The following is a 26,929-nucleotide window of genomic DNA, read 5'->3' on the forward strand; positions in this document are numbered from 1 at the left end:
GTTCAACTTATTAAATTTTCTATTAGCCAATGTATGCTTAATTTGATAAGATTAAACAGTTTGTTTTGGCATTTAATACATCCTTTATATATATCTCTCTCTCATTCTGCACAGATGACACAAATGCACACCTGAAATAAAAGAAAATGCCCTAAAAAAAAAAAAAAACAAAAAACAACAAAAACCCCCAAAAAGTTTAAATTTAAAGTAAAAATAAAAGTAATTAAAACCAACAGCTACTGAATTGTAAGCCACTAGTGTAAAAATGCCCATTATTATGACATGACCCTGTATGTGGGTCCAATCTTGCAAAGCCAAGGTCATACATATCTATATTCCTTACATGCCAGGACCTGTCTTTCCTGTGTGAAAATGCTGCTATCCATGTGCTTAAATATGAACAGCTCAGGAACCTGTATTCCTGAGTTTTCAGATGTTATATAGATGGTAGGTAGTGCAAAGAGTGGAAGGTTTCCTAATTAATTTCTTATTTTTAAGTATGACCTTTGCCCATGGTTAGAATGTAAAAAAATGCACATAAAATAGATCCAAACTCTATTTGTGAGAAACACCTACCTTCAAAATCTAAAAAGAGATGGCAACAAATCACAGCTGGGTTGATCAAGGGGCCATCTTCTGGCATTTAAAAGAAGAAAGTGAGCTTGCTGTCACTCTTTGCTTGGAAGAAGCATTGAAATATGCGTATGTTGGTGCAAATATTCAATTTATTTAATAAACTGGCCAGAAAAATACCACTACAGATTGTTCATGACACCATACAAAACACATTTAAAAATCCTTAAGTTACAAAAAATAACTTAAAACAGTATTTTAGAAATCTCAGTAGAAATACATGAATTGGTTAACAGGTAGAAATTTTGACGCAAGGCACTCTGCCCATTTACCTGCTTTTCACACCACGCTATTGAGAACCTGAGAACCATTTAATAAAACCATTCCTGCTAAAACAGAGGGAAATGAAAAACCAGATCAAAACCCACATTCCTTTCTGTTACAAAGACGCATTTTAAAAATTTCTTGCTAAATAAATATGAAGTTTATCCAATGCAGGAGGAATATTCACGAATTTGTTATTTTCAACGGAAATCTCTTAAAAGTATTGGGTTTTTAATTAAACGTAAAACAAAGCACACGTGGAATAAAATACAGCTTTTAGGCCATACCTACACTGAAGATTTTTCACTATTGGTTTTTGAAGTGGGTGGGAGTTTGCTTTGCTTTCTTGTTTTGGGGAGTGTTGTTTGTTTGTTTGTTTTATCCTACAGGCCTACTAATCTGAGGGAAAATCTCAATACTGCTGTGTTCAAAGTGTCCAATTTTGACCTGAAATAGTGCAACGTACAATAGATCACCTGCAAAGAAAGAATGTGTTCAAATTTAATAAAGTTGCATGGAATTCTTGGAAATACAATTCATTCAACATTGGAACTGTCAGTTCCAAACTGGATTAATTATAATCACGTTAAGCTGCAAGATAAAGCTAAGACCACCACATCTGTGTTACATGCCATGGTTATTGCTTTCAGGAGGAAAAAGAACAAACAACTTTCTGTATAACAAGGCCTTAATAAAAAAATATTTTCCATTCTCACTAACGAGAACATTTGCACAAATAAGTTTCTCTAAAACAAAAAAGTCACAACGGAGTCAGTTTGGAAGCCAAGAAATACGTTATTCTAGATGGTACTAAACTATTTTCAAATGTTATTTTCTTCCTCATGATCAAACATGCAGTCCCAATTTCCCCTCCACAGGCATGTGAGCTGGTAAACACATGCTCAGGAGACCTTGCAATTGCTGTGTTATAACCCAGCACCTAGGGGTACCAAACAATTATCTGAACTTGTGGTAATTTTCTTGAGTTCAGAAGTTCTTTGTTCAAGTAAGAAACTAGAGAGGAATCAAACCAAACCAGAACAGTTGTCCAGCTGTGCTAGCAGTTCTTCCATCACTGCCTACCAGACAATGCAGGTTTCAGGCTATGACTTCATGAAAGCATTTGTTAAATGCCCTGCTAAGCAACAGCTCAATAGTCAATATTCCCATTGCATTGCTAATTGCCAGCCAATCACCACAAGTGACCAACTCCTGCAGTGCTCTTCTCCATTAGGATGACTGAATGTGCTGGTTAATATCTACACACTTCTGCAGACATCCCAAGATGGATTGTCCCTAAACATTTCTTCTGAATTGCAGAAGTTGGACATTGTGATGAAGGTCAGTCTCTGGCAATAACAAGAATGGGGGTCTTTAACCTCAGCATCCAGACTGAAGAGTACTTTCACCAGAACGCTTAGTCACAGAGAGAGTGGTGAATATCTTAAAAAGAAAGAAAAAAGAAGACTTTTAGTATGATCAGAATTAATCTTTTCTGGAAGATAAACTTGGGCATAATGCTCAAAACCACTGCTAAGTAATAAAATAATAATGAAAAACATACAATTTCATTTCTTGCCACACACACTTGCACATGCACTCAAATACCCTTTCTTCTCTTCATTTACCTGATGGTCCTCCTTCTACAGTGGAAAAGAAGGAATTAAGGAAGTGACATGGCTTTACACCACCCCATGTCTTAAAGCTCCTAAGTAGCAACGAGCTCAGCAATAATAAAGTCCAGGCTGTACACCTAATGAATAAGTGGCTTTATAGCTCAAAGATAACGTCTTTGTCGGGAAAATGAAGTTAACTCAAGGCTACAGCATTTGGAGAGAACATAAATTTTGCCTCTGTACATTTCTAGATATTATGGCAATGTGAAACTGATTGTTGATGTAGATGTTATGTCATTGATCCCTATCTTCCGGACAATAGCTAAGGTAGTTTGAAAAAGTCCAATCTTTACTGCTTTCAAGTCACATTAAAAGAAAGCAACATATTCAAGAATAATTTCTGTAAAATTGAAATGTATCAAAATTCAAGAAGAAAAAAGTTCATAAAAACTTGGTTTATATTGGAACTTTGCCATGCACATAATTGCAGAGTTTTGCATAGATATAATATAGAAAGGGAAAAAAAGGAAATCAAACCCACTTCTACCTAAATGGTTCAAAGTTGCAATAATTAGCTATCACGAGAGCCATCTCTCAGGAAAAATAAACTTAGCATAGAATAAAATACATGCACATTTCAATTATGCAAATCACCCTGAAGTAGCTAAAGATAATGGGGATCTGAAAGCTCTACAGTAGACGCTTTGCTGCATTAAGGCTGCTAGCAGCTCTTCAGAGAACAACATCACTAAATGATACACCTCTTCCATCTTCTGTAAGCATGTAAAGCGTCACACACAAATCAGGAAGACAAATGTATGTTTAATATACATGGCAAAAGAACAGCTGTTTAAACTCTAGTGCATGGCTTGAAACAGGGTTTCTAACTCTTCAGACTGGATCTACAGACTGGCATCATACTGAAATCTTCATTTATTATTTCACTTTGAAAGACAAAGATTAAACCCCACAAAATTTATCTGCTTTCTTCTTGGCCCCACTGCAGGCTCTGGGTGTGCTAACCCATTCCAGTGGCTGCAGGCACCACACAGCTCCCTAACTCTAGTAAGGCACCTGAAGAGTATTTGACAGCTATTGGAAACAGGGGGTTTTGACAGAGTTTGTTAGTTATTCAAGTGAACACAAAACCTTAGATCCAATGGCTGCAAAGCCATCATTGGCTACATGCAAGATCCATCACAGCTTTCAGAAGACACTCTCTTCATCACAGATGCTCAGTTACACACGTTTGTATCTCAAGTGGTGCAGTACAAGTCTGTGCTGAGAGGTAATTCTCTGTAAGTCTGTCCTACCAGCTTTGTGGATACAGTTATTTGTACTTTGCCTTGCAAAAAATTCCAGCGTTGTGGATACAGTTATTTGTACTTTGCCTTGCAAGAAATTCCATCCAGAATTCATGTGTTCTGCAGACTAAAATGCTGCTTGACTAAGACGAGAAATCTGGCTCTCAGTCTTACCATCTTCTTCAAATAAGAGTAATACCATGTTTTACAGGAGACTCTTTGAGCAATGAATTAGCACTAATACCAGTGAAGATGCTAGCATCTGACCCTGCACCACTGTACCTTTCCCGCTCAGATCAGGTTTCGTTTTCCTTATCTTTCACATGGATGTAAGATAAAAATAACACTACCAGTATCCAGAAATCTATTCATCCAGATTCATCCAGTCCTCATAAACTCCAAATAATTTTAAAACATTTTTTAAATGAAAGAGCACCATCTTGCACTTAGAGTTTTGTTTACTGCTTAAGAGAGTAAATTAAGTAACAGGCATAAAAAAACCTTCTGAAGACTGCTACTAAAATTGATCGTTGTTCCCTGGAGCTTTTAAATAGTGTACTTCTCCTGAGCCAATTTCTTCCTCCCCCACTCAAACAAATATGACTATCTGAAATTACCTCCCTAAATTATACCTAATCATCGTTCTATTCAGTTTCAATTTTAGCAGCTCAGATGTCCAGAATAAATTATGACTGTCATCCTCTCTTCACACTGCATATGCTAATATCCCACTTGAGTTCACAGGTTTGAATGGCTCCCTTGAGAGTTCCCCCTGCACAGGGCCCCCGGTAAGATAAGGATCCTCTAGCCCTCTTCAAGGGCTTCCAAGAACACCATTAGGTGATACTACAGAAAAAAACCTGAGTCTGTATTGTGGATGATGATTTGAAGATGATTCAGATTCCATTCCATTAATGAAATTCGTATTGTATCGGTTATACTGTACCACTTAGGAAACAAAACAAAAGAAGCAGACTTCACTTGTGCAGACCCGCATCCTGTTTGCAGGGGTCCTCACTTAACATAAACTGGTCCTGATGGTACTAAAATTCAGTGGAGCACCTCTGATTTACACTTAAGAGAAGGTGTCCTCCACACGCTACAAAAATTGATCTCTTCCTTTAAGAGGAACAGCAAGATAAACACAAGAAATGTTTGTGTGCCGTTGTGTACTTCAAAAGTGGAGACCTACAGAGTCAAGGAGAGATCTTGAAAAAGGCAGAACCTCATAGAAAAAATTGTCTTGCAGCTGGTCTCCTTCTAAAGTACTAGTTTATAAGCCTATTTTGAGTACACATATCTAAAAAGCCCCAATCTATTTAGCAGAAATAGTATTTGAAGCCTTCGTAAACAGAACTTTGAGGGTGAGGAAAATTCTGTACTTCCCTTTAGGAGTGCACTGGATTAGGGGAGACCATAAGCATTCCACAAATGAACATATTAAAAAAAAAAATCACAGATTAAATCTAAATGTTAGATTTCTAAATATTAAAACCAGGTAACTTCCTGACCTTTCTTCCTCTTTACTTTCTCTCAAATTCAGACCCCTTTCATTTTATTTTTCTGCTGTTCAGGTTTCCAACACCTTACTCCAGAATGCTACAGAGCTGGGCTATGAGGTGATTTCATATACGAACCTCAGCACAGACAGGATGAATTCCTATGGTGTTGTCCATCTGTTCTTTTGTTATCCCACATTTCATAGCAGCTGCAAACCCTTGGGTGACTTCTCCAGCATTTGGACCAAGGACATGGAAACCAATGACTCTCTCCTAAATACCAAAGACACACAAATGCAACCACAGTCATGCATTCAGTTCTCTTTAGACAACATGTAAGATTTTCTTACTCAGACTATATAAGCAAAAATTAATGTAACCACACAAATGTGAACTATCACTAGCACCAACAGATGGCAGATAGTTGGTATAATTTTGTTCTATCTCTGAAAAGTAAAAGGTTCAACTAAGAACTCTTTACAAAGTTTTGCGCAGGAGTCATCTGAATCGACAGTACACAAATTTAACACACACCATAGTCTCAGCTTGATAATGGTGTGTGTCCCAGTTGCAAACATGCATTTCAATTTTATTCAGGCAAGCTATTCCACTCATTACAACTGACTGCTTGCCTAAGGGAAGTTGAGCACCTTGCACGAAGGTTTGCAGTATCAGGGCCTATGGTGGGTGGCTGCATGGTGCTTATCTACTGAAGAACTTTCAGTTTGATAGCTGCTGACAGGGAAGGGCCACAGGCTAAAAGTCTGCCTAACGAGATGTGGCAGAAAGTGTATTATAACTAAACTGATGACTACTCTAATTGCAGGGTTTACTGTCATTTGGAGATAAGATACCTAGAGACTGGTAAAACAAACCAAAAGACATCCAGTTACAAGGAAGATGCTGTTACTTTACACTTCTCGCATCTATATTACTGTTCAATTGTAAAATACATCAAACTGTAGATGCATCCTCAGCAAACACTCAATAGAACAAGCTGTACTGACTTAGACCTGTTGTTCTATGGAAAAGCTTGTTTCTCTAAGAAAACCAAATCTCCTTTAGCAAATGCCAACTGCTGTGGGCTTTAGTGGCTTTTTCACAGCATTAATCAGATTTTGCTGAGCACTAACGTAGCCCAGTTAGATACCAAAATTTATCAGCTTCTCCCACTAAATGTAACATATAAGGGAGTAAGGATACTCTGTACTGAAAGGTCATTTTTCTTTCAGGAAACCTAAGGACTGAGATTCACCACATGGCTTATTTAAATAAGAAAAGCTATAAATAGTTAACAACTAAAATGGAATTATCCTTATTTTCCTTTAGAAACATGAACGTATGTAAAAAATAAAACCATAGTAATGAAACCAAGGTAACTACAATTTTAAACAGTTACTATACTACTTCTCATCCAGGGTAACTCTTAAGGTTTAAGGATTTTCCAAATTTTCAGGACAAGAAATGGAAACAATTCAGTGAAACACTTTAAATCACCATTGCATATTTTCATTTTCTTTAGTAACTTTGGATGAGGAACATAACCATGGGTTCTGAAATAGCTTCCACACTAGCAGAAACTCCTCCAGAAAGAGATGGGCAAAACCAGGAAAGTTTGCAAATTTTACAATACGGTGATGTCATGCTTAGAAAGACAGTAGGAAATTAAATCTGTATCTAATGATAAAAGAAAATAGTTAAAATAGCTAAAAGAATTTTCTAGGACTGACAACTCTATGCCACTGTTTTAATAGGAATACATAATAATAGCATAATAATTAACATTATTAAACTAAACTAATGTTTTATTTAACAGATGATCATCATTCAGAAAAGAGCATCCCAATGTTTTTAACCAATCACTAACTTTGCTTGTGCTTCAGCAGGTACTGTACATTTCTATTGCCAGGAAATTTTATCCCAGTCCAAGGATAATCCTGGCATTATCACTCTAAATGAGATTTGTGCAGGCAAGATACACTAATCCTATTAGAACGAGCTCAGGAGTTGTATAGACACTGTGGATTTGCAGGGGTTATAAACTGTGATAGTTTCTGAGAGACCTCAACCTCAGAGAGAGCAACCTCCCAGAAAAGAACATCCCAGACTGGGAAGATGACAATAAGAGAAACCAACAAAAACTTCTACCCATTTTTACACGCAGTTAAATTGTTCACTTTTCAAAGCTAGCAAGCAGACTTGGAGGGTCTGTACTTCTCATTTTACATATACATAAGAAGTACCATATACCAATAGCAATGGCAGAATTTTCAGGTTTCTTAAGGACCATTTTTGTATAAATACTTACCTAATACTTTGTTACATTTCAAAAGAAAAAAAAATAATTTATTTAAAATAACCTATTTATAGAACAGATACCTGCTGCATTTCCCTGAAGGAAGGATGCACTTACATTATCTTGGATATTGCAAATTATCTTTGCATAGCATTTGTTGTTGTCTCTGGATGGCACTGTCCACTCCAGTGGCCAGAAATGGCTATGATACACCTAAAAATACAACACAGGTTGAAAAAAAAAGAAAAAAAGAGTTTTGTAATTTCAGAGGTAGAGCTCTGCTAATGCCCACAAACACTTTTGGAAATCACACACAAAAATTTTCAACCAATTGTGTGTGACACTGCACAAGGACAAACCATTAACTACTAACTCTGCATCAGCAATCAGCCATGCACATAGAATTTGGAGTACTCGAGATCAGGGTGAGACTCTTTCCCCTTGATGAATACCAAAGAAGAAAGTTTCAACAAAACTAGCACTAGTGTTATCCAAAAATTAAAAGGGGAAAAAAAAAGAAGCCATAAGTGTACTACACTCTCAGAATGTAATTCACCAGGCCCTTAAACTAGAAGGATACAAGACATCTCTATTGTCTCTGGGTCTACCCAGGATGAAGGCAAAAGTATTTCTCAGAGCAGAATACAGAAATAAATAGCCTCGGAGTATGAATTTAGGAGACATAAGGGCATGATTTTGCATGCTGTCTTATAGATCCCTGCAAAATGGAAAGTATATTAAAAACAAAACAAAAAACTAACAAACCAACAAAACCCAAAATCACACCACATTCTTCCAGCTGCCCCAGCCAGTATCACTGGACTGATTCCTAACTGCAGACAAGGTTCCTCACCTTCCTGTATGGCACAAAGCTTAGAAAAAGGCTGTTCTACCCAGAACTCCAAACAACACCCATTACAAGCTAACCCTAGACTGATTACTGTTCAAAATCAGTTTTTAATTGATCAAAACTCTGGTAAAAATATGTTCCTTCACAAACTAGGAGAGACAGCTCAGGCCTTTTCCATATTAATGCAGTTACAATGCATTTATTTAACTTTAATTTAACAAGTCAGAATGACAGATACACGTCAATAATCCTACTGAAGGTTGCAAAAGCCAGTACAGTGACATAGAGAGCTCAGAATAAATTAAATTAGGACTTTAGCAACAATAGAAATTCTTCTGGATGCCTGTTTTCAAAAATGGATTTGAAAACACAAAGTGTATTCTCCCCAAAGAAGGGGCCAGTATTACACATGCAACAGAAAGAATTTGACTCGGTAGCAAAACCTTGACTGCATATATACAGACTTTGTGGGGAGAACAGATTTTAAATCCCTACCCTGTAGTCAGGTTAGCTGCACTTAATACACTGCTGTTTTTAATTCATAATTACTTCTTTTCTCCACAGTGCAAATTAAAAAAATGTAACTGGCAAGAGAGAGGCAACTTCTCACCTTTGAGCCATCAGTCCTTTTCCCAAATATTGCTCTTCAGTTGATCTTCATGGAACATAAAAGTTCAGTTTATTGTCAGACTCCCTCCCCTCATGTTTTCTGTAATGTGGTTTGTACAGTACTCTGTAAGAACAGCCTTAGGCACTAAGTGCTTATCTATGTCCCATTTCACTCTCGACCAGCAATCTCAGTAAATAAAAAGGGATCCCTCATGTGAGTAAAATTAAGCACATACCTCCTTGCATAGTCAAAATAAACAGGAAAAAGGAGCACAACAACATTTAGTTCCATAAAGTAAAAACATAGCAAGGAATTTGCCACACTGTAGCTCCACTCTGACACTAAAACCAATGTTATGCTTCCAACACATAACGTTTAAGGCTTTAACTTCTCCTTAAGTATTTGCAGATACAAATAAAGTCTCCCTTATTTTTTTTAACCAAGTATTCCACCTTCGAGCTCTGTTTGCCAAAAATAGTTCATATGTGCAACTAGAGTTATTAGAACTGGGGACTATGTTTATAATGTCTAGCAACTGCCACAGAGGACAAAAATGTACCTAGTCACCCCCTGCTCTTACATCAGAACACAGAATGTTGTTTTAATTGACTTTTAACATTATCTAAATTACAAATTGGGAACTCAAAATCCAGATGAAACTAAGGCATTTACCTCAATGTTTTCCTCCCCAAACTTCTCCACCGCAGCCTCTTCAGGATACCCACAGGCTCCATACTCCAAAGGAGTGAATACAGCAGTTGGAACGTTCACATAGTCACACTGCGTGGCATTCAAAACAAAACAAAAACCCACACAACATCAGTAATAAAATCGGCACACTGGATAAAAATCCAGCAGTCTGAAAGGCAGGAAGAAAAAATGTATTATTCATAATTCTGAAAGCTACTTGCCTGGTCGTTTTTTTTTTTTTTGTTTGTTTGTTGTTGGTTTTTTTTTTTTTTGTTTTGTTTTTTTGTTTTTTCTTTTTCTAATTAAGCTACAGTGTTAGTTTTGTTCCTCTCAGAGGTGTTAACTGGAGCAAGAACAGGCAGTTTAAAGCTACACTGACATTATTATACATATATATTAAAAGGAAGAGGAAATGCAATGCCCTGTTTTAAAAATGTACCAGATCTACAAACCATGCTTTTTTTAGCTGTGGATGATGCAGAGACACCACCACCATCCAAAAAACATCATCTTTATCAGCTGTGGCTAGAGGATGCCAAAGAACCAAAGACATGAACTACAGGCATTTGGGGGAAAGAGCTAGAACTAGAGCAGATACTGTGTGCCCAGTCACACACCACGAGAGGCAAACACTGACCCCTGGCTCTTTTTTCTGGGCAAAATCTGGGGCCTGACCACCCTCACTGTAAATATTTTTTTTTCTTGTATTTAAATGTTATTTTCCTGTGTTTAACTTTGAATCCATTGCCTCTTGTTCTTGTACTTTATACCTCTGAAAAGAGTCTGGCTCCATTATCTTTACTCTTTACCATCAGGCATAAACACACAATGATATGAGTCCCCTAAGCCATCTCTTCTGCAGGGTATAAAACCCCCACTGTCTCAGCCTCCCTCATACGATGGATGCTGCAGTCCCTTCGTAATAGTCATGGCCCTTTGCTGGACTTGCCCTGTCCTTGTACTGAGGAGCACAAAACTGGACACAAAATCCAAACCCACCTCTCCAGAGCATATCCACAGTACTGCAGCAAGAAGACAATTCTGGCTCCAGCTATAGCTCTTGTAAGCTTTGCCTGCCTGATGTAATGACATTATGCACACTGATTCAGGACTTCATTACTCCACTGCACTACCTGCCAGCCTTAAACTCTGGCCAACAGCTACACTTGATATGAATACAGCAGGCTCTAAAAAAAAACAACCTTAAGATCATACCCTATAGTTAGGAAGATAAAACAAGGACCCACATCAATGGTGCTTGGATAACAGGTCTTTAAAGACACTCTCCTTTACTCCTGATTTAAGGATGAGGAGGAGGAAATGTATACTAATTTTACTCCTCTTTGGACTAGCACAACTTGACTGAAACCTACAATCGCACTAGTAGGAAATGTAAACACTGAATTGATGAATTCAACTTCTCAGGTACAAGAATGTTCTGACTTACTGGTACATTTGATCATATAAGCAGAACCATATATTACATCAAAACAACACAGATGAGAAGTGAAAAAAATAGTGGAAATAACATTGAAAATGAAGAGCATCAAAAACTCCTATTACACTCTATCTAGGGACCAAAAGCAAGCTTAGTAAGCTGCCTGTGAAACAGAGTTAAAGCATTTAATGGAATGGGAATGATTGCTGACATTTAGGGAAGGCAGTAGAGTTAAAAACAAGTTAATGATCTCAGTTAATTTTACTATCATTATACACTGAAAGGTAAAGCCTCTTAACACAAAAAGAGACTACTGCTTAATCCAGAAGGTATTTGTTTCATCCCACACAATTAGCAGAATATATCTGCAGTAATATCTTTGCAAGGGGAAAATTAAAGTGATCATCAAAGCTAATCCATAAAAGCCTACTGAGTTTATTCCATAAACAAGCAAACTTGCACCCTGCATTTAGAAGCAGAGCAATGACAGTGTTTTGTGGCAACTGGTGCCTCACCTTTGTGGTTGCCCCAGCATAAAGCCTTCGAACTAACAATCTTCCTGCCTGGATTGCCACTGGTGTGAGTTCCAGCTTGTCCTGTAATATATCTCCAACAGCATAGATATAGGGCACGTTTGTTTGCTCCTCATCGTTGACAGGAACTTTTCCTGTTCTGCAATTTGAATTAACAAGAAAAAAGATCTAAGTATTCCATTGTGAAGACTGGAGATAAAGACACATATCTGAAGTACAAGTGGAAGAAGTCATCTTCAGAATCTTACAGTCTCAGGAATGGATGTAAAACAGTGCAAAGTAGGCTAAAATGACAAGAATTTACACACTGGATAAGGAGGTAGCCCATGAAGTTGCGATTCATCTCCTGAATCAACTATTTGGTGAGGCATAAATCCTTTTCTCCAACACTCTCTATTACCAGCTGAACTGTGTAGTGGTAACCTTGAGGAATGGCAGGAAGAGACATTCTCCCACTCAAGCTGTAGGACAAAAGAATTTATCCACTATTTCAGTCCAGTGGCTGTGGCAGTTTCTAGAAACTCACCCTTCAGGCTTCTACACAGAGACAGGTCAAGCTGTTAAGACATCCTACTTAAGGGACAGCCAGCTTTTTAGCTACAAGTGTATTGAGCTAATGGAAGATTTTAATTATTAATATTTCCTACTTCATTAATAAATAAGATAGTGCAATATTACTGGAGGCAATACATGTAACAGGGAAAGCTAGTCAGACAGGCACAGGAACAGTCACACAGTTACTTGAGGGACCAGCATTGATTCCTGTATGAAAATCCAACTTTCTCAGTTTTGCTTTTGTTAACAAATACCCAGTTTATGCTAATAATTTTGTATTTCATTCTACTGGGCTAGTAATAGGTGTCCTGATGCTAGAAAGATGTATACTGTTCTACAAGACAACATAGGTCTGCCAAGCCTGAGTGGACCAAAATTTCCACTTATTTAGAACATTGCAACAGTTCCCTTCAGAAACATCAGTCACTGTGTTCATATGCAAGCAGCCCTCTGCACTGTTTTTCCACAGACTACCAAGCCAAGTTCATGGTCCTGTGTCCTTTCTTCAAAAGGAAGATCTTCTAGACCTCACGTCTAGTCGTTTTAGTTACCGATACTGAAAACATTACTGATAGCTCCACTCTCTGGTGCAAGAACCTCACTACATTAAACATAAAATGCTCCTCTACAGGACAGAGATTGTTGTTAAAGGGTGGCTCTAAGGAAAGAAATAAACTCCTTCAAAACCTCAAACACATCACCAGCTTTGAGTTTAAGGAATGCTACTGTGACCTTACATTTCAGAATTTATGTATAGTAGCATTTGCATTAAAATACACACAAACTCTATCACACTAAAACCTTGTATGAACAGATCTCTGCCCCAAGAGGTGGTAGGGATAAAAACAAAGAGATGGGAACAAAAGAATGCAAGGAACAGCTAGAAAGACCTGTCACTGGTAGAAGCTGAGACTGATATTTGGAAATACTCTTCACTGAAAGCATTCTTAAACACTGGAAGAGACTGCCCAGGGGAATGGTGGAGTCACAATCCCTGGGAGTGTTCAAGTGCCGTGTGGACCTGATGCTTAGGGACATGGGTTTAGTGTTGACCCTTCAGTGCTGGATCAAGGGTTGGACTGGATTATCTTTGAGGCCTCTTCCAACCAGATAAATTCTGTGATCTGTGAACCTAGACAGAATGGAACAGGCACTTGTGACTCCCAGCATGCAGGAACTGACATTTCAGTATCAAAAAGCAAATGTGACATACTGTGGGATAAAATGTAGTTATGTCCTACAAAGCCTCCAATTGCAGAATGCAAACAGGAAAAAAAATTTCCTCAACATATTTGAATGTCAATGCACCACTACCGTTGCAACAGCAAATGACACAAGCTCAGTGCAGACACCTGTCCTTACTTTTCATTGATTTGCACTCCAACTTTGTCCAAACCAATATTTCTTGTGCATGAATCTCTTCCAATTGCTAGCAATACCTGCAAAACAGCAATTCATGTTAGTGACTTTTTCAAACGTCAGGAGTTCATCTGCATGAGGCTATCTATTATTTTCACTATACACTAAAGATCAATATCTAAGGCTTGGTCACGTTAAGACGAATATATTAGTTACCCATTGTACATTCATGGAGTTCAAGACAAGCCACACCACCAAAGCCTACCAATATGATGCACTGAAACATGTCCTTGTTATGGGATGACTAATGGATTGTACAGGCAAAATGAGGTCACTGCCACACGGTATTTGTAGTCTGAAAACCTCAGAGGGGCAAATGCTTGCATTTATGCATTCTGTATAGTTCTAAATACTTTATTGACAACTTTTTTTTCCTTTCAGCGTCAAGGCCTAAGAAAAATGAGTGGGGTGAGGGGTGGTGGAAGCAGTCAATCAAACATAATGACATACCTGCACACTGCAATTTTACTATTCTAAGTATGCGATGTTCCCTGACTGCCTTGCCAGAGGCTGTTAGTTGTTTTTTGTGAAGATGCTGCATCAACAACAGGTCATGAGAAGCCATGTCACCTCTTTATTTCTTGCACAGACCATGGTTTGGTGCTAACTCCAGAACATGCTTCAGCTACTACGGAAGCTATTATAAATCATTACTTATCATTTATGAGAAATATCCCACTGGAGAAAAATCCTGTAACTGACTCTAGACGACCAAGCTCACATATATCCCTAAGCTAAGAAACAGGTTTCAGAGTTGTGCCAAGTGATTTGGCAGGGTACATGAGACTCATGCCCATGGATTCTGGGACTTTTGGCACATTCATTACCTGATTACATGCAATTAGCATATGGTAATGATCAAAATAATTTTTAAAAATTGAAACTATTATTAAAATATCTCAAAACATCTTAACATTAAATGGAAGGCTATTTCACATTTTATCATGTACATAGATAGGACTCACAGTATTGTATTTCCCTTCAATTATTTCATTCCCCTTTGCAGACTTGGCTGTAAGTTTCAGTATTCCAGGAGTTCCTTCTTCAATCTGCTCAACCTACAAAATTTTTGGGGTAAAAAGAAAAAAAAAAACAAAAGAGAGAGAAGAAAAGAAAGGGTTAGGTTCAAATATTTAGATAAAGCTATGCAAATGTATCTTTGTCCCACTACATATCCTATAATTGAGAGTGTTTAACCATGACTTAAAATAAGGCATTTACTCTAAAGATATTTTCACCTTTCTCTAGATATGTGATTACTACTTGCATATTTCAATATTTTTATCTCCATGCATTGATTCTTAAGACCAACACAGTAAGACCTCATTTCTTCTTCTAAAGGTTGATTGATAGCCAAGTTCTTGCCCAAGCCCTCAACATGAGCTGCTGGTTATCAACTGGGGACAGAGGAGGTGAGAAAGAAGGGAACCTCTGCACGATCTGGAAATACCATTAGACGTTTTTTCCAGACACACCTAGAGGACCATTGTGCCTTCCATCCATGGGAAGCCACTATCATAGCCCAGCCATTAGCAGTACAGGCCTTTGCCCTGTTTCAAATTACATTAGTCTGACATAAAAAGCTGCCATGGCCTTGCAGGAGAGGGCAGCAGTTGGCTTTAAATGGCTGATAAAACGTGACCAGTGGCTTAATGCCAAACTGAAAACTGCCTAAGACATTATTTCCCATTTCATAATAATTAAGCAGTAATTATTGTTAAAAAACATTAAGAAAAAATTACTATTAATGCCCTCTGAAGTCTCTCTTTTACACAGGAAAAGTTCCAGGTCTTATTTAATCTGCTTTTCAACCTGAGCATTCCCATACATGTAACTAGCTGCACGAGTACTCCTACTGACTTCAATGAAAACTGAACAGGCATTTAAGGACTCTGGCAAGTAAAAGATATAGATGGATACTTCCAAAGCCCATTTACTTTTCTGGATAGTCCACTGGTCCTGGGCACACATAAGCTGTATTTGCTGGCTGAGAATTTGAGAACTGGCAATGAAAAATATGACTCTTAGTGACACACTGGCCCAAATCATCCGGTAAATTATATATCTGCCTAATTATGAGCCTGCAAGAAGTTTCACAGATTTCAGAACAACTGCTGAATTTAAATATATTCAACATTTGCAGGACCAGGATGAATAACATTTTTAAAGCATCATATACTAACCCATCTAGTTCTGGAATCTCATAACATTTTAATACTAAGACTAAATTGTACCTTTCAATTATGTATGATTCATGGACTCATTCAGTTTAAAAAACTAAGCCACACTGTATCACAGGAGTTCCTGTATTACAAATTCAACTTTTGTGTATTCACTAAAATAATTTAAATCTTCGAACATTATGATAGATACATTGCAATCAATTGTAGTCAAACACTACTTTGAGCCTACCTTGATCGGCACAAACTCTCTAATAAACTTGACTCCATGTTCTTCCATATATTCACCAATTTTGTTTGCAATATCCTGGTCAAATCCTCTTAAGAGGATGGATCTCACCATTACAGTGACATCTAACCCAAGACCTGCAAGAAACCCTGCACATTCCAAGGCAACATAGGAAGCTCCAACCACCAGGGTTTTCCCTGGACAGTAAGGCAGAGAGAAAAGATCATCACTGGTGGAAAAAATAAGATAAAAAAAGAGAGAGAAAAAAGAAAATTAGAGGTAACCAGAAGAATATTTTGTGCTTTATATTTATCTCATTTCTTCTGTATGAATACGATTTTATTCCCTTCCTGCTCACCCAAAAAACCCCACAACTTAAGTTTTTTAGAAATTAGTTGGAATATAAAATCAGTACACGATAAACTAAAGAGTCCTAATTAGGAGTACCAGAAAAAAAAAAAAAATCAGAATCACCACAATTTTTTTTTTTTTAAACTTAGGACATATTGTTTAAAAAAGATAGGTTGGTTTTCTTTCCTCTGAATCTTATTTCAAATACTTCATTGCAAATTTTAGCTCCCAGGAGCTAACAGGACTAAGAAGGGTCCTAGCTTCAAGATAAAAATACCATCCTCACTTCTTTGAGAACTTGGTCTCCCGTTGAAGCGTTACACACAGTGCCAACATACACAGACAGTAAAATAATTTATGCAAACCACAGGAACAGGCAGACACAGAAGTACAAAATTATGGAGAACAGGTTTATTTGCCTGATTTCCATTTCTTTCATCAAGCTGTATCAGTTCTACCACACATTGGACCTAGACTATAAAACCAGGGCTTGTCATGAAGGTATGATGCTTACTCAACAGAGGCTTAGGCAGAGTTTGGCAATGCAGTTCTCCAAAGATTTAAATATAAAGCAAGTGTCTCTTTCTCAGCCAACAGCTTGCAAAAGCTAAACAAAGATGCCCTCTGCAAATGTTGTGGTATAAAATGTGATTGTGTAATTAAAGGCTACATGATAGTTCCTTTCCCTCAGGGAATCCAGGGAGGATTACACAGAGAGCCTTTAACTCTGGCATTCCTGACTCTTCCACCTTAATGTTAAAGTACCACTTCACAGGGTATATGATCTGCTGTCTTTAATTTCACTACTACTTATTAGAAGGGAAATATACTACCTGGTGTTTTGGTTTCATAGAGATTATGCCAGTTATTTATTTCATTGCCATATGTTTGCAAGCCTGTAATTCCAACCTCTGCATCTACATTAAGTAATTTTAAAGTTATCCTGGTACGAAAACACATCCCACCTGCATATCATGGTTTTTTGGTCAAAATTGTACTAGAATTGTACTATCAATTTGAATTAAGTTCACTGAATAGCTGGGAAAAAAAAATGAGTTGAGCTTCAAGACTGCCCCATTGCATGAACACAGATACATTTCTACCAACTTCACAACATCAACAGATTGCAATTCCCTCTTTCCTTGATATGTGAGCAGGGAGGTTTCCTCCAAGCAGCCCACGCTCTTCATTACCAAAAAGCTTCTGTACATGAACTGAAAGACTAAGGAACAGAGAGGACGTGGGTGTACTGGTAACTGGGTCAGAGTTGGTGAATTGATTTTACAATGGACACACACATGATTTATGGTATTCTTGATTACTGCTGTTATGAGTCAGAAGCACAACCATCCTAGGCAGCCACCCATAGTTCTGTGGTGTCTACTAGACACCAATGTTTTTGGCACCTTAAAATCTCCCTGTAGCTATTCTCCTGTGCTTGATTACTCATAATAAAAAGTTATACAGGAAAGAAAACCAGCAACCAAGCAGCTCTGCTCAAGCGTTACCACTTTCTCTTACAGGTTAAGCATATACACACAGTAAATGACTTCATATTCCTCCCCGTTTTTACCTGCTAATGCAGTATTCCTTGTCTCCAGGTATACCCAGGTAGCGTGGTCGTTCACCAGTGGCAATGAGAAATCTCTCAGCTGTGTACAGCTTCTCAACTCCTCTTTTATTTGTTGCCTGCAGATAAAACATTGGTTCAAGGTGAGCATTTTGTAGTCCTAAAAGGGAAAAACTATTCCATTTGAAATGCATCTCTTTCCAGAAAACACTACACAAAGACCCAGCAAACATGGCTTAGGGAGTACCTTAATTGTGTGTGGCCCAACAAATTCTCCATATGCGTTCTCATACGTGACTGACTTCTCTCTCAGTGCAACCCGGTAGCCCCAGTTCAGTGAGCCAATGTAGTTCTGAACAGATTCTGTCATAGTCATCCAGTTGTGATTGACTGTTAGAAACAAAAGAGGAGGGTTCATCTTTCAAGCTGTGAGTTCTTTTTCCACAGTAAACCTTGTATTCTCAGAGGAATTTTTGCACAACCCAGTCACCTTTGTCTTGCTCCTTTTTTATTGCAGGGTAACTCTACTGAAATTCAAAGAATTTTATCAGCATGGACAACATGAGAGGTCACAGTGGAACAGAATACAGAAAATTTAGGCCTACTGCATTGTGCATAGTTTTCTGTTGACACATGCTGTGAGCAAGTAACATTGCTCAACAGACTATGCATCTCTGAGAATGTTCCTCACCAATGTCTCTCCAATGTTCCTCACTATAGGATGACATCCTAAATAAATACCAATACTACAAAAATGCACTTTAGAGGTAATGAAAAGTGAAATTCACCTTCTTATGTAGTAGCGAGAGACAGAAGGAAAGGAAAGCAAATCCTTCCCTGCAATTATGAGGAAGTTTCTAGCAGGAGACATTCTGAGGGAATATCCTTAGATGTTGTGTTACATTCAGAAATGGAGTAGTACCTTATTGCCTTTATTCACACAGAAATATCTTGTCATACTTAAATACTAACATAATGAGAAGCTATTAATCAACAGATCAAATGCTGCAAGGTAGGAAGCCCCACAGCTTTAGATGTGAAAAGCTGTTCATGTCTAATCTCCCTGAAGTTGCCTCACATCCAGCATATGCTTAAGCGTGGAAAAAACCTCTGGATTTTCAGCACAAATGACAGAACTGAAAATGAAGTGTTCTCCTTTACCTTCCTCCGTAAACTGCCATCCAAATTTGCGTGCATCCTGCAAGGCTTGCCCCAGTAAAGCTGCCTGGTGCATCAATTTTTTAGGTATACAGCCCACATTTACACAAGTTCCTCCAAGACCTGAGAGAAAGGAACAGAATGTGTTTTTCACAAGTGTGGCTGATCTCCACAGAGAATCAGAGTCTCTGAGCAAAGCTCCTTTATAATAGGTTTGCCATGAAGAGAAATTTACCCCATGAGTTTCCCAGAGGTGTAGGCTTGACAAAGTCCAGCACTAGTACTTTCTTTTCATATTTGGCAGCCTCCTGCAAAACAAAGACAGACATATATGTAAACACTAAAGGTTAAATTTGGAATAGATGATAACATCATGCATTTCTGAAAAGCTTTGTAGCTTTTAATTAAGTAATAATGAATGATCTGCAAAGGAACAGACAGTCATTAATCTTCTGCATTAATCTGTGCACTCAAAAGGAAAAAAAAGATGAAAGGAAAAACACAGGCATTCATCCTGCTGCACAACAGCATAGCATCAGTTGGTACACAGAAGAATCTGGGAGTCAAAGCTCTGCTTCTCTCCCTCATATTGTCAGGTTTTTCACATTATTTCCCAACATGCCATGTACTTTTAATGTAGTAAATACACTCTTCATTAATCCAGTTTTCCTTTCAAAGGTGGTTTCTCAAACATTAATTTGAAACCACATCACACAACAATTTACGCAGTCATGTGGCCAAGAATTACAGCTCTGCTTATCCAATCTTTCATCCAATCCTTCATCTAGTAGAAGGGAATGCTCAATTTTGAGTAGTCTGTAGTTGTCAGGCTCAGATTTTGCTCTTCAAGCTAGTCAACCTGTGGCAAGTTGTTTGTTGTCAGATTGTGCATATGTCATCCATACTAAGAAAGTGATGATTTGTTTCATCATATTTCCCCTAAGAAGTTTCATTAACAAATCTGCAATCAACATGTGTAAATGATATTGAGAACTGTATTCCATGGTTTCCTGTGCTTTTTAAGGAACAGGGAAACATTGACCACAGTAACTGGTATCAGAGAAAAACATAGAGTAAGCACTACATAGCTGAGAAACAACAGCAGCAGATTCCTCCATGAGATATAGCGAAATAACTTTGCTACTTGCAGTAGCCACAATTGTGCTGCATCAGATGATGAGTTCTCAGACATGTAAGCAATAACAACTATAGGCACAGGATATTACCCTAAGGCCTTGGGTTTGGTTTAGGAGGAGCTGGACAGCCTTCAGCATTGTTACCAGTAATACTTGTTAATCCAAATAGCTGACAATCAGGATTTGAATTTTAAATGTACCTTACTGCATGCAAAACACAAGTAATTTCAAACAACACAGGCTGTAAATACCTTTGGCAAACATTAACATACTGGATTTCTGCTTCAAATAAAGGTCAAGGTTGGCCAAGAAACTAATTTCTATGCATTAGTAGCATCTCTGAGAAAGTTCCTCAGAAAGGCCCTTAGGGACTGAGATGCATTATTAACATTCCTTTATAAAGACAACTCTTACACACAGCTCCAAAGAGCTTTACCAGTGTTAGCTAAGTAGAATGCATAGATTGCTAAGCTTATACTCAGCTATATATTCACATAATACACACAGCAGTGTGTTGCCACCTCTGTAGAGATCACAAATTCATACAACCACTTCGACAGAGCAATACACCCACAGTACCAAAACCCTGCCTTACAGTGTTCAGTGCAATGCCACAGGATCACAGCAAGTTCACTTAAGGCTGGAGCTGTTCTGTGCAAACTGATAGTACTGGCCTGGCACTTTGGCCTGGGTGTGCAGTTGGGCTGCATATTCAGCTTAGCAGTGTTTGCACTCACTGTGGAGATGTGCCTCCAAAATAACAAGCTATGAGCACAGTACAGAGAGGAAAAGAAAGAGAGCACACAAAGCTGCATGTGTCATAGTGAAAAGCATGATTTAATCAACATAGTTAAACACTGCTACAAATCTGAGTGCAGATATCTGGAATTTAGTGTAAGAGCTCTGTAGTTTGGGCATTTTTTTCCCTTTTGTTTTGTTTCATTTTGCTTTTTAAGGCATTGTTTGTTAATGCACAAAATTTAAAAAGTCAGAAGCTTATGGGTGTAAACCAGTTTCATTTAAACTTCATGAAACTTATTTGAAATACACACATTAAGAGACAGTGATGTGGACTTCATTGATCTATCATCTTATCTTCTACAATCACTTGAGAACCCTAAAAACCACAGTATTTTATGCACATAATCGAAGGAATATGGCAATATGTTCCTAGGTACACACCTTCTCTGTCCCACAGATGCAATAAATATCACTGCTGTAACTTCACAACCTAGCATATGTATACAACGAAGCAGAGCAGTCTCCTCATGGAAACTTCAACACATGGCTTTTTATTACTGCAAACTGGTTTTGCATTACTGCAAGCTTCCTTTTACTCTTGTTACTCTTGTGTGTGTCCTAAAACATCTTCATCCTCTAAAAACCAGTGCCTGCTTCTCTTTGCAGGCTCTCAGAATTCTCACAAATCTTATCTTCCATCCTACACCATGACAACAGTGCCTCTATTGATAGGAAAGCAGTGAATTACTGAAATAGACTATGGGCATATGGTACATTATGATCCACCACTCAGCACTCTCTACTCTGCCATTATAACAGAAGTCCTTCTAAGGGACCAAGGTTTGGTGTGAATCCACTGGTAGGCTGAAATATTTTCTCCTTCACTCCTCAATGAGTGCATTCATTTCTTGAGAACAAAAATTACTCTTGTCTGGAGGAATAATTCAGATCAATGAAATAGGTTTACTTGTAGGAATGCTCAATTATCTTCTAAATAGCTAATTCTACCCAGGCAAGAAGAGGCAAAATGTGCCTTAACTACCAATGTAAAGGACAGTTACTGACTTACATTACATTTCAGCAAGTTTCAGATATCTGGGATGATGACAAGAGCTGGTATATTCTGCACCACTGTGGATTCTTTCAATTAATTCTAGATGCGTTTCTAAAGGAAACAGCCTAATCAAAAGTCATAAATGATTTGGCCAGAGGCAGAATATCAGACCCTAAAAATGAAGGATGAGACCCTAACTCTGCTTACTCTCCATCTATGCAACTATATAAGCTCATGAGTCACAGAATCTGCCCCATTGTCAAGAATTAAAACAACATACACAACTATTTCTGAACAGATTTTACTGTCAGATAAAACTAGAAACCCCTGATTTTAATGGAACTATTTTTAAACTATTAAAATTTAAATTTTAATTCAACTACTAATAAACATGGTTGCGATACCTATTTGCAGCATCATCTCCCATTAGTGTGGACCAAATCTCATACTATTAAGAAGTATGTCATGGCATTTTTGTTTTTATTCTTCTGAATATAAGAAAACAAATATTGTATAACCGAGGCTACCCTCGCAAGAAATTCCACTGATGAGGCAGAAATGTTAGCTTCCTACAGTGTTGAAGACACCCAGATCCAAAACACTGAAGATGTCACCCAACTACTTACATGGGAAGTACAAGCCTGTATTTTCTCTCTCATACCTTAGCAGCTGCCAGGCCACCTGATCCCCCACCAATGACAATGAGATCGTAGTCATAGGAATGTGGCACTGGTGCATTCCCATTCATTTCCAGTGGTTTCTGAGCCTTGCCTTCTGTATTTGTCTGAATAGAGAAAACAAAAAGGATTAGGGAAGATTGAAACATTACCCACAATGCTCAAAAACTAATATTTTCAGTACCAAATATTGTGATAAGGCAACATAAGCACATCTGAATTTTCTGAGGTGGCTGCTTTTAATTAGCTTTTTTAAATTTCATCTTTTTAATCCATGCTTGAATAGTTCAGTATCTACTAGATACCAAACTATGAATTTTCTTTTTTGTTGGAGCTCTGGGTTTCCTTGCAGAGCTTAGTTTTCCACACCAATGCAATGCCAGTGCCACCTTACACTTACTCCAGAATCAGATTCATACTTGCTGGCAGAGGCATTCCATTAATTTATTTTATTCTTTTCATCCTCCCTGGACTTTCCTAATTAGCGTTTTTCCCCTCCCTCTGCACAAATCAGCAGGAAAATACAACAATCATATACAACATTGTAATAATCTGCAATTAGCAGCCTTACCAACTGACTGAACAGAACTGAATGAAAAAAGCCATTTCTGAAAACTACATTTTTGTAACGTGCTTGTGCTTATTATTGCCTTGGTTTATCATTCTAACCAACTCTGGTGTTAAATGGATCAAGTGTGATCATTGCAGTTTCACAAGAGATTATTTTTCTTTCTTAATCAAATGACTAGTGGCACAGAAAAACATCCCCTAAGTCTTAAAACACATATTGACAGCTAAATGTCACAAAGAATGCTGCACTGTCTTCGTATATTCTTTCTAAAATGAGCCTTTCTACTTAATCAGTGAAGGTCTGATAAGGCCTTTAGACCTTCAAACCTTTGGAGCTGCTGGCACAATTTGTCTCAAACTGTAGGACAAGATCTGGAGTGACTAAAAATCAGATTCCTCCGATGATGGAAATTAGTAGCAATTAAGGTCATGACATGACTTTTAAGACCAAAGAAGTAAAGAAAGAAACCTGTATTTTGTCACTTTACAGATCTGCTCACCTTCGTTCAAGTGTTTGGACTTGATTTAGCACTCTGGAATAGTCACGGCAAATAAAAGGAAAGAAAAAGAAAACCAAACAGGTTTCCCTTCTGGTTTTTGTCTTAATTTTGCTTTACATTAAGCAGCCCTTTCTACTGTTGCTTTTCTCTGAGGCTAGATTATTCCCTCTCTGTAAGTGTTAAGTGTCTACCCCAGAGCCTTCTGCCAGCATTGCCATATCCCTAACAAAAATCTCCTATCCCTCCAGCAAATTACACAGCAGTCAGCAGAAGTTCAGACTGTGCTTCTGCCTGTGGAAACTTACATTTCAATAGCATTTCATAACCCAGGCTAGCATGTTAATAATAAAAATAAAACCTAGAAAACTCCTGTGTCTGTTGTAAAGACATCCAAAAATACCTCATCTTTCTTCCTCTTCTCTTGCTCTACCACCCCAACATGAAGTCCTACCACTGAATCTATTTTGTGTTCAGTTGGTTCCCTGTTATTCTATTTGCATAAAGTGGTCATTGGCCAGGCTCAAGCTGCCTACTGTAATCACAGTAAGAGTGAAAAAGGAGCCTGTCTGTATTATGATATGCAATTTCCCTTAATCCATGTTTAGTGACATCAAATCACAGTGTGCCATTCTTTTCCAAAGCTCATCTTGTTTACTTGGTGGCAACACAATGGTGGGAACCTTAAGGGCAGACCAACTGCCACACAGTCATCAGACTCAGCTACCAAGAACGGTATCTTTACAATGCATGTAAAGAAACCACAATACCTACTCAGGAAATTTGCTTAGATCATTGCTTTTATCATGATCAGGTAGTGAGGTGAATTGTGAACTGGTTGAAGGAAAGAAATCAGAGAGTTGTGGTTGGCAGAACAGAGTCTAGTTGGAGTCCTGTATTTAGTGGAGTGCCTCAGGGTTCAGTACTGGGACCAGTACTATTCACTCTATTCATCAACAACCTGGATGAGGAAACAGAGTGCACCGTCAGCAAGTTTGCTGAGGAAACAAAACTGGGTGAAGTGGCTGACATGCTGGAAGGTTGTGTTGCCATTCCGTGAGACTCAGGCTGGAGAGTAGGGGAGGGAGAAATTTAACAAAGTTCAACAAGGGCAAGTATAGAGTCTTGCACTCAGGAAAGAACAACCCCATGTATCAGTGTGCTCGGTCCAGCACAGAGCCTCAAAAATGATTAAGGGAGTGGAACATCTTCCTTATGAAGAAAGATAGAGGGAGCTGGGTCTCTAGTTTGGAGAGGAGGAGACTGAGGGGTGACCTCATTAATGTTAATAAATATGTAAAAAGTGAGTGCCAAGAGGATGGAGCCAGGCTCTTCTTGGTGATGCCCAATGACAGGACAAGGGGCAATGGGTGGAAGTTGAGGCACAGGAAGTTTCACGGAAACATGAGGAAAATTTTTTTCACTGGGAGGGTGATGGAACACTGGAAAAGGCTGCCCAGGGATGTTGTGGAGTCTCCCTCTCAGGAGATATTCAAGACCTACCTGGATGCGTTCCTGTGTGATCTGGTATAGGTGATCCTGCTCTGGCAGTGGGGTTGGACTGGATGATTTTTCAAGGTCCCTTTCGGCTCCTAACATTCTGTGATCCTATTCTTCTCTTTTTTTTCTGTTTTTTTTTTTTTTCTGTGGTTTTGGTTTTGTTTTTTTTTTAAGAAAAAGGCTTTGTATTTTCACATGGATTACAAAACTTCAGCTTTTATTCCCTACTATTTGGTTCATTTCTCATTAGTTCTACATAATCATTGCTCATGAAAACATATTAGAAGTTTTGATAAGACAAAGATTAAAACTTTCACCTCTGAAACCACTTCCCAGAACCCTGATCCAAAGCAGCCAGGATCTTGACAAGCTCTATGTCCTGTTTATCAGGGAAACTTGTCCATGTCCAAGATCCCATCCTGAGAATAGATCTCCTTCACCTTTCTTCCAAGAAGTACAATTTTTGCAATGTCAAAGCTAAATTAAAGACTTAAAAATGTATCTCCCCTACCTTTAAAGTTTCCTCATGATCTCCTGTTTGCTTCTCCTGTACAAAACCAACCGGCTGTGAAGTTTCTGCTCTTACTTCACGCTGCCCTTCTTGCACCTTCTCTGCTGCCTCTGTGAAATAAAGAATAAAATAACAGTGCCTGGAGAGGCGTCCTTTATGAAGGCTGTGCTCCTCATGCAAAGTTATCTGGGGGAGTGGCCTGGTGGCCTCATCACTTCCTCGTCAGCGGCATGTCTGTCCCAGGGCAGGGTTTCATAAGGCAACTGATGAGTCATTTGCAATGTTAGCATGACTTGCTATATTTCTGTCTTTAATAAAATCTCATAAGAGAGTTGGTTGGGATTTCAGAGTTTTTTGCCCATCTAACAATATGCTTGGGATAAAGCAAGGAAATAAGATTTGCTGTGGCTAAGACTGAAACTTCAGTTTTAAAGGAAAATTATCATTTCTACTTTTGTTGCCCAGAAAGTGATTTTTTTTTTATTCTAATGTGCTGTCATTTTTTCAATCTTCAACTTATAATTCAGTTTAAGTACTTATATTTCCTCTGCAATTAGTTCCCTGAAAACTTCTTTCAGTTGAATTTATTAACAGAACTCTCCTCCCTCAAATAATTTCTGCTATATGTTATTATTCATGTTATGAAATCCTATAAACAAATGTCTTCAAAAGTCTGGAGAAACATGTGTTTACCCATTGGTCATAACTGATTTTATATACTCATACATCCCCAATAGAAAAGGTTAAACATATTATAGTGAAAGGGAAAAAACATATTTAAATGCAGCCATTTGCTATGGCATGGAAAAAGAAAACAAATCTAATACTTGATTGGAATCCACTATCAGCTCTGCCTTTCTCCAACTAACTCTGAGTTATGTTAAGCTTAATTTCCAATAAATGGGTCAGTACACAGTTGTTTGTACTTAATCACATACATAGTTTGCACTGCACAGCCAGCATTAATTAGCAAACTCTGACACATGCACATAGTTAGACAAACAGCCATACTGGATGTGCATACATTCCTTGGGTACTCAGCCCACAA

The 26,929-nt window shown here is 38.1% G+C and overlaps 1 protein-coding gene across 4 annotated transcripts; it reads right to left on the minus strand.

Annotated features, from left to right (window-relative positions):
* Positions 1 to 342: 342 nt before the first annotated feature.
* TXNRD1 (thioredoxin reductase 1) lies at positions 343 to 26,085 on the minus strand. Of its 4 annotated transcripts, XM_054386992.1 has the most exons (14): positions 25,882 to 26,085; positions 22,788 to 22,910; positions 19,431 to 19,503; positions 19,199 to 19,318; positions 18,285 to 18,427; positions 18,041 to 18,156; positions 16,120 to 16,345; positions 14,673 to 14,765; positions 13,651 to 13,727; positions 11,716 to 11,872; positions 9,745 to 9,852; positions 7,730 to 7,825; positions 5,455 to 5,589; positions 643 to 2,340 (listed from the first exon to the last, which is right to left on the minus strand). In XM_054386992.1, exons 2-14 carry the CDS (start codon positions 22,872 to 22,874, stop codon positions 2,278 to 2,280), a joined length of 1,494 nt encoding a protein of 497 aa, XP_054242967.1. In that variant the 5' UTR covers positions 22,875 to 22,910; positions 25,882 to 26,085; the 3' UTR covers positions 643 to 2,277. The 4 variants fall into 4 exon arrangements, with proteins under 4 accessions (XP_054242964.1, XP_054242967.1, XP_054242965.1 ...); XM_054386989.1 differs by lacking the exons at positions 643 to 2,340; positions 25,882 to 26,085 and adding an exon at positions 343 to 636 and having other exon boundaries at positions 22,788 to 22,906; XM_054386990.1 differs by lacking the exons at positions 643 to 2,340; positions 5,455 to 5,589; positions 25,882 to 26,085 and adding an exon at positions 9,073 to 9,117 and having other exon boundaries at positions 7,790 to 7,825; positions 22,788 to 22,906.
* Positions 26,086 to 26,929: the final 844 nt, after the last annotated feature.

This window comes from Indicator indicator, chromosome 14, assembly GCF_027791375.1.
Source record: "Indicator indicator isolate 239-I01 chromosome 14, UM_Iind_1.1, whole genome shotgun sequence".
NCBI classification, from domain to species: Eukaryota; Metazoa; Chordata; class Aves; order Piciformes; family Indicatoridae; genus Indicator; species Indicator indicator.